At 51.8% G+C, this 7,864-nt stretch overlaps 1 protein-coding gene across 1 annotated transcript; it reads right to left on the bottom strand.

The window, feature by feature from the left end:
- Positions 1-1,045: 1,045 nt before the first annotated feature.
- On the bottom strand, positions 1,046-7,858 carry HINFP (histone H4 transcription factor). Its single transcript, XM_079789490.1, is given in 10 exon segments — positions 1,046-1,982; positions 2,487-2,611; positions 2,712-2,850; positions 2,935-3,055; positions 3,140-3,217; positions 3,716-3,868; positions 4,039-4,150; positions 4,407-4,679; positions 4,682-4,744; positions 4,746-7,858. Coding segments are annotated over 10 exon segments (1,416 nt in total). The 5' UTR covers positions 4,761-7,858; the 3' UTR covers positions 1,046-1,645.
- Between the last annotated feature and the right edge of the window lie 6 nt (positions 7,859-7,864).

Genomic DNA, 7,864 nt, shown 5'->3' with positions numbered 1-7,864 from the left:
GAGAATCCTTTCTTGGCCTCTCCAGAGCGCAGAGACCCTTAGAATGGACACAGGCTACTGCGAAGTGGCTGGACACACCTAATTCTTATTTTGGAGGGCTCAACCTCTGACAACTTGATGAAAATCAGACCCTTTCCCTAGGAAAATGCACTCACATACACAATTTCCCACCTTAGCTCTGGACTCTCAAGTACCGACCAGCCCCTAGGCCCCCAAATCCAGCCTCACTGCCAGCCTCCTCTTTAGCCCCAGCCCCCGAAGGAAAGAACTGCCTGCCCCAGAGGCACTCAGGAGGTGAGGGCCTGGTCTGATGCTGTATCTTCGTGGTTAGCCCCACTCACCTGTTCTAGAGTGCTGCTATTATAAATTCACTAGAGGCTCAGTGCACGAAATTCGTGCATGGGGGGGGGTGTCCCTCAGACCAGCCTGCACCCTCTCCAATCTGGGACATCCCTCTCACAATCCAGGACTGCTGGCTCCCAACCGCTCACCTGCCTGCATGATTGCCCCTAACCACTTCTGCCTGCCAGCCTGATCACCCCCTAACCACTCCCCTGCCAGCCTGATTGACACCTAACTGCTCCCCTGCCGGCCCAATTGCCCCTAAGTGCCCTCCCCTTCAGGCCTGATCGCCCCCAACTGCCCTTCCTTGCAGGCCTGGTCCTTCCCAACTGCCCTCCCCTGCATGCCTAATCACCCCCAACTGCCCTCCCTTGCATGCCTGGTCCCTCCCAACTGCTCTCCCCTGCTTGCCATCTTGTGTCCACATGAGGGTGGCCATCTTTGACCACATGGGTACGGCCATCTTGTGTTGGAATGACAGTCAATTTGCATATTACTCTTTTATTAGATAGGATGGCCTCTGCCTAGGACCTCCAGAAAGAGGGTAGATGCTGAGAAGAAATGGACATTTCACAAAAGCAGGGGGAGGTGAGCTGGGAACAGAAATCCCAGCCACTAAAAAGGGAACAAGCCTAATTACTCAGCCCCTTTTCTGGGTGGCTTTATCTCATTACCTAGTTAACTGCACCAAACACAAGAAGACTAACAGCAGAAGCATTTATTACCAAAACAAGCGCTACACACGCTGCCCCACCCCGGCCCTGAGGATGACACGCAGGAGGAACCCTCTGGGGGGAGGGGCTCCTGGGACATAGCCTCAGCTGGGCAGGTGAAAGGAAGGGCCGCAGCAGGGACTAGATCCATGTCATCCTTGGGCCCGAGAAACCCTAAAGATGGGAGTGGGTGCAAGCTGACTAAGGACTTTCACCACTGCTCCAGCATGTCTAGGGGTCATGGCTGAGCCTGATACTAGCTCCCTCTACAAGAAAACAACATACACAACCATGCTATCCCCTTCAGAGTCCCAGCTCCTCAGGGTCCCCACAAAAACATGGTGTGGCAGAAAAGGAACGTCCTTAGAATCTGCTGACTGATGCAAGCCAGATCCTGAGTGGACCACACTGCTCCCAGCACCCCTCCAAAAGGCATCCACTGGCAAGGGCTGCCCCAAGGGGCACTGCCACCAGCCTGGCTCAAACCCAAGCCTGGGTTAGGAATGTTGCTGCTCGCCCGCCTTCAGACCATCCGGACTTCTGGTTTCCAGGTACTCCCTGAAGCTTCTCCATGATACCCCGAGGGGGACTCAGGGGCTGGGGCTGGACTCTCCAGGGCCTTTGGACAGCACATAGTAGACAATCTCCTGGGCATTGGTCTGATTCACCACATGGATGACAGGACTGGAGGTGTCCTGAGAGGCTGAGAGACTGTCCTCACCACCTTGGCCCTCCTCTTCCGCCTCTTGCTGGGGCCCTGGCTCCTCGGGCACTGTTTCTAGAATGATGCTCTGCAGGCCGCTCTCGTTCAGGGACGCTCCCAGGTCCGAGCCTTCCTGTGGTTGCCGCAGCAGTTGCTGTGTCAGTTCCACACTTTCATAGCGAACCAGCTGCAGCCGCATGTAGCCGTCCTCATGCTCCTTGTATCTGGGGAAGCAGGAGCACACAGGGCATCAGGCATGGGCGGGGCCACAGAAATGGGGGCGTGGCAAGTAAGGAACAAACCCAAGGGGTGAGGAGCCCTGGGGTTCTAAGTAATGGAGTTGAAGACAGAGATGTTTATCAGGACATGAAAGCCAGAGGGAACTCATTACTCAAAATGGAGAATTTTAAGTAGAAACCCAGAGGGTGGGGGTGAGGGAGGAGGGAAAATGAGAAATTATTAGCAGAGGCTGAGGTCAAGGAGCTATGGTTCTGGACCTTTAGGCTCTACTTCTATTTTGGCTGAAGGACTTTGGCACCATTTATTGGGTTTGTCACTGTGTCTTGAATTCAAAAATCAGAAAAATAATCTTTGCCTCACTCACTGCTATTCTTGGGGTTCCTTGAGCCTAAATGGGGATGGAGGGCATTAAAGCACTATCAAATTAAAAATTTTAATTTGAATATGGGAAAAAATGTGTGCAAATCTATGGGAGGGTTGAGACGTACCGAAAACGGGGGTGCCCTGAGGGCCACTTGAACTGGTGCTTTTTGCGAAGATGCACAGTGAGGTTGTTACCCCTGGTGAAGCATTTGTCACACACGTGGCATTTGTACCTTGGCTCTGAGTAACCCTGATTGGGGGGGGGGGGGGGAAGAGGTCAGCTCTTCAGCCTCAGCTCCCCCCCCCCTGCCCTCCACTCTGCTGACCCTTCCCCCCGCAGCCCCACTCACTTCATGCACTTTCCGGTAATGGGACTTGACGGAGCAGAGGGCTCGGGCGCTGAAGCTGCAGTTCTCAAAATCACACCTGTAGGCTGGCTCCTTGCTGTGGGTATCCAGGTGCTTCCGGAGGTCGATCAGATTCTTGCAGCTGCCAGGAGAGGTCAGGAGGGTGGGAGGGCATGGGGACTCTAGAACACCAGGTCTGTGACTTCCGGCCCCTGGTTCCCCTTACCTGTAGTCACAACAGTCGCATTTAAAGGGCCGGTCCTCGCTGTGGCGAAAGCGCATGTGGTTGCGGAGGGAAGATGGCAGGGGACAGGTCATATCGCACAGAGGGCACTTGTAGTGGTTCACTGAGGAGCAGAGGAGGCTGTGATCTGAGGGCCAGGGGAGCCTTGGGGGGTGGGCAGGGAGGCTGGTGGTGCCCAATTACTCACCATGGTTACGCATGTGGTCTCGCAACAGCCTCTCAGTGGCAAACCGCTTGGAGCAGTGAGAGCACTGGAAGCGCTGCTCTGGGCAGGGCAGGAGAGGAAAGGGTGGCTTAGAAGACGGTGGAGGCAGAGGGGAGAAGGAGTCCCAGAGAGGGGAGCCTCCCAGGCAAAAGGGAACCACCCCGAGGAGACAGGGGAGTTTAGGGAACTAGGATGGACACGATATCGGGGAAAGAGCATGGGACTTGGCATGGAGAACCTGAATTAGAATCCCGGCTTGGACACTTACTAGCTGTGTGGTCTCAAGTAAGTGATTTTAAGCTCTCTGAGCCTTAGCTTCCTCATCTGCAAAAAGGGGATAAGAAGCCTACCTCATGGGCTGTTGTGAAGATTCACTAAGATAACTGACAGGCACACAGTCAGCTCTGAGTAACAATGTCTAATAACTCCGAGTCAGCAGAGACCGGGGCAGGTGCCTGAGCCCGACAGGTAGATGCAGCCAAGTTGCATATAGCCCTGGAAATATGCCCCCAACCCCACAGGCTAAACAGCCTGCACCCACTTCTTCTGATCGCTTACGATCCAGTGAGGTCTGGCGACGGATGTGGTCTAAGAACTTGGTGTTGTTGGCAAACATGCCCCCGCAGGTGGGGCAGGCCGCCACCTTCTCCTGGGTATGGCTGCGGAGGTGCTCGCGAAGCTTACAGTGGTCCTTGAAGGTACAGGTACAGCCTGGGAGAGAAGGACCAGGCAGGCTCTAGCCACAAACCCACGGCGTAGGCTCTGGACCCCCCGTCTCTCCAGAAGCAGCCAGCCCTGCCCTGCAGGACCACCCCCGCTGCTCTAGCCCTGCAGCAATCGCAGGGTTTCTTCAGAGGCCAGGAGCTGAGGAGTGACCCTACCTTTCCAGCCACACAGCACCACGTGGTTGTCCTTGCCAACGGCTCTGTATTCACAGCACAGGCTGTGCGCTTCCACGTGCCGGTAGAACCACTCAGGATTGTCGAAGGAGCTCTGTGCCAGGAGCAACTTGGGGTAAGCACTGAGGGTGGGTGGAGGGACTCTTAACCCCATGTGCCCAAAGGGGACCTCTTGGCTCCCTCCCAAATTAACTCTGAGGACGGGAACGTTTGAGCAAGGGAGCTACGCAGCCATGAAGGAGAGACTAGCAGGAGCCTCAGGACTGTAGGGTCCGAAGAAAGGATCAAGGCTTCTCGAGTTCAGACCTGCAACTTCCTCCCACCCCTATTTCTGGCAACTACCTGCTGACCTCACAGTGCTCCCACAGACACAGGAAGTGGTCAGGGATGTCCGGGATGATGTTCCGGCTGTGGAAGTCCAGGATGCAAGGGCTGAGGTCGGCCTGGCTCTGCAGGGCCTGCAGCCCCCACTGCTTCAGCTTCGTGTGGTAGCAGTGGAAGTAGACGTGGCGGACAAGGTCAGCAGAACTGTCCAGAGAACAAAAGCCACACTCCTGCCATAAGCAGGAGAATTCTTCCTCTGCAGAAAGGGGTTTAGAGAGAACATGATGCTTTCTGACGCTCAGCTCTCCTTCCACCTGTGGCACTTAGCAGCAGGTGAGGAAGCTGCACCCTGACCAAACTGCCAGTTCATTTAGCAACATGTCCCACCACTGTGTGCCCAGTGCTGGGAATGTCACGAGTAGAGTCCCAGCCTTTGCCCTTACATAGCTTACAGCCAGGGTGAAAAAGCATTACTCAAATAAGCACAGGTATAATTACAAACTGTGACCAATCCTAAGTTCTCGGCAGGTGGAGGCACGGCACTACAAAGTAAACAGAGGGAGACGGCGTCTTGGAAGTGTCCCTGTGCTAAGATCTGAAGGCAGAGTGTCTATGAACTAGTGGAGAAGGGTGATCTATGCAGAGGGACGGTGTGTCCAAGTCCCAGCGCCAGAAACTCAGCGGTAGCCGGTGTGAGTGGCATGCAGTCCCCTGGCTGAGTGTCTACTGCTCCCTGCGGAAGATGCTGCTTCCCAACAGGGACACCCCTGCTCCTTGTGTCAAACTACAAACCCTTCTTCCTCCGTGTTCTGCCCCAGATCTGTCTTCTCCAGGAAGGCCCGCCTACTATTCAACCTAAGCACCACACTTTCAATGTTCACACGGCTTTACTGGTTTTGAAAAGTAGATACTTTTAAAAATGTAATAATCCCCTAATTTCTCTTTTGTGTAAATATCATTTGGCTTTTGAAACTTTTAGTTACATATTTCAGTCACAACTACAAACAGAATTTGAAGGGAGCTATCTCTGTACTTTCTACGTAAGTTTTCAAACTCTGCTGTGACCTATTAGTGGGTGGCAAAATCAATTTAGGGGATTGCAAACCACATTTTCTTTCTTTCTTTCTTTTAATCCTCACTCAAGGACATGCTTAGAGAGAGAGAGAGGAGGGAGTGAGGGAGGGAAGGAGGGAGACATTGATGTGAAAGAGAAACACCGATCAGTTGCCTTCCGTCCGGGAATCGAACCCGAAAGCACATGTGTGACCTGACCGGAAATCAAACCGGCAACCTTTCGGAGCAAAGGACAACGCTCAACCAATCGAGTCAACACCAGCGAGGCCACATTTTTTTCTTTTAAAGAAATAGAATAAGAGAACACTTCAGAGAGCATTTAATAAAGGTAAATATTTTTCCAAATATTTTTTAACTTGTGTGTACAGGGTTGTGATGTAAAATGTATTTCTAACTGGTAGTCACATTAAAAAAAAGAGAGAGAGAGAAACACCAGGGAGTGAAAAAAGCAGGTTGCCAACAGCTTGTACAATATAAAAGGCAAGTCAGCCCTGGCCGATGTGGCTCAGTGGATAGAGCGTCAGCCTGCAGACTGAAAGGTCCAGGGTTTGATTCCGTTCAAGGGCACGTGACTGGGTTGCGAGCTTGATCCCCAGTGTGGGGCGTGCAGAAGGCAGCCAATCAATGATTCTCTCTCATCAAAGATGTTTCTATCTCTCTCTCCTCTCCCTTCCTCTCTGAAATCAATAAAAATATATAAAAAACAAAAAAAACTAGTGCCCTGCCCTGACTGGTTTGACTCAGTGGATAGAGCGTAGACCTGAGGACTCAAGGGTCCCAGGTTCGATTCCGGTCAAGGGCATGTACCTTGGTTGCAGGCACATCTCCAGTAGGGGGTGTGCAGGAGGCAGCTGACCGATGTTTCTCTCTCATCGATGTTTCTAACTCTCTATCCCTCTCCCTTCTCTCTGTAAAAAAATCAATAAAATATATTTTAAAAACATAAAATAAAACAAGTGCCCTGGTGCATGGATTCGTGCACATTGAAAGGAAATTAGTTAGAAGGTGGCCGGTGGGACTGGGCGTAACAGGCCAGACATGCCCTGGAGCCAACCTCCCGTGGTCCCTCCCCGGCAAGTGGCACCTGGGGCGGCCCCGAAGCTGGAAGGGTGTCTGTGGAGTGAGCAGGGCCTCTCTGACAGGTGGTGTCCCTTGGCCTGTCCTGCGGGGATTGGGCCAAAACTGGCTCTCCAACATCCCCCGAGGGGTCCCGGATTGCGAGAGGGCAGTTCTTGGGTGACGCACCCTGGAATCGGGCTCCCTCCTCTCTGATTCTAGGGTACGTCACCCGAGAACCACTGCTGCCAAGTCACTGCAGCTCGGCAGCTCCTGTGTTAAGCATCTGCCCCCTGGTGGTCAGTGTGCGTCATACCTACCGGCTGGTTGGACGGTCACTTAACCTTTTATATATATAGAAGATAGGTAAATAAATAAATGGAAAACCAGGCTTGAAGATCAGCCCATGAACGACACAGTAACTATGCAGATCAGGAAGTTCATGATTAACAGAATACTTCAATGAAACAAAGGGTCACTGACATCCTTTTCCCTGGGAAGTCAACAGTTCCTAAGACAGAAAATCAGGAAAAACTAGCCAAAATGTACAAGACCACACCAGATGTCATCTCTGTGTTCAGATTCAGAACACATTTTGGTGGTTGTACAACTAACTAGCTTTGTCATGTTTTATTTAATTTAAAAAATATTTTTGATTTCAGAGGGAGAGGGAGAGATAGAAACATCAATGATGAAAGAATCATTTTTCGGCTGCCTCCTTCCCACCCCACACTGGGGATTGAGCCCGCAACCCGGGCATGTCACTGACAGGGAACCAAACCGTGACCTCCTGGTTCGTAGGTCAACGCTCAACCACTGACACACCAGCTGGGCATGTCATGATTTGATTCCTGGGATTACTCCAAGAAAAATGAACCCCCAAACAGCCTAGCAAGTCATGACCTATATGAAAAGAAGACCTCAAGAAAAGGAATGGGAAAGGAATGCAAGGACAGAATGAAGAAAGCCAGGGACCTGCAAAGGCCAGTGTTGGTGCTGCAAGAAGTGAGCTGGAGACAGGACAACAGGAGGTTCCTCAGTGACTTTATCTGTGGTGACTGCAGATTTTCCACGAGGATTAATGAATTAAGAACTTTTATGTGTCTAGTTGTTTAGAAATACATATAAAAGTACCAGTTATCACATGTAGAGAGAGGCCAAAAAGAATGTTCACAAAAGTACTGTCAATAATTGCCTTTGGGTGGGAAGATGGCAGATTCCTGTTGAAAATCCTTGTTGAATGAGTTTTCTATGCGTCTACAATGTTTTCATAAACAACAAAAGCACAACTAGGAAATTAAACCACCACTCTCCTGGCTGCCTTCTCCGTCTGCGGGAAGTCAGATGTTCCCCC

The sequence above is a fragment of the Cnephaeus nilssonii genome (assembly GCF_951640355.1).
Source record: "Cnephaeus nilssonii genome assembly, chromosome: 13".
NCBI classification, from domain to species: domain Eukaryota; kingdom Metazoa; phylum Chordata; class Mammalia; order Chiroptera; family Vespertilionidae; genus Cnephaeus; species Cnephaeus nilssonii.
The sequence above is the reverse complement of the archived record's forward strand: the minus strand, read 5'-3'. Positions and strand labels throughout refer to the sequence as shown.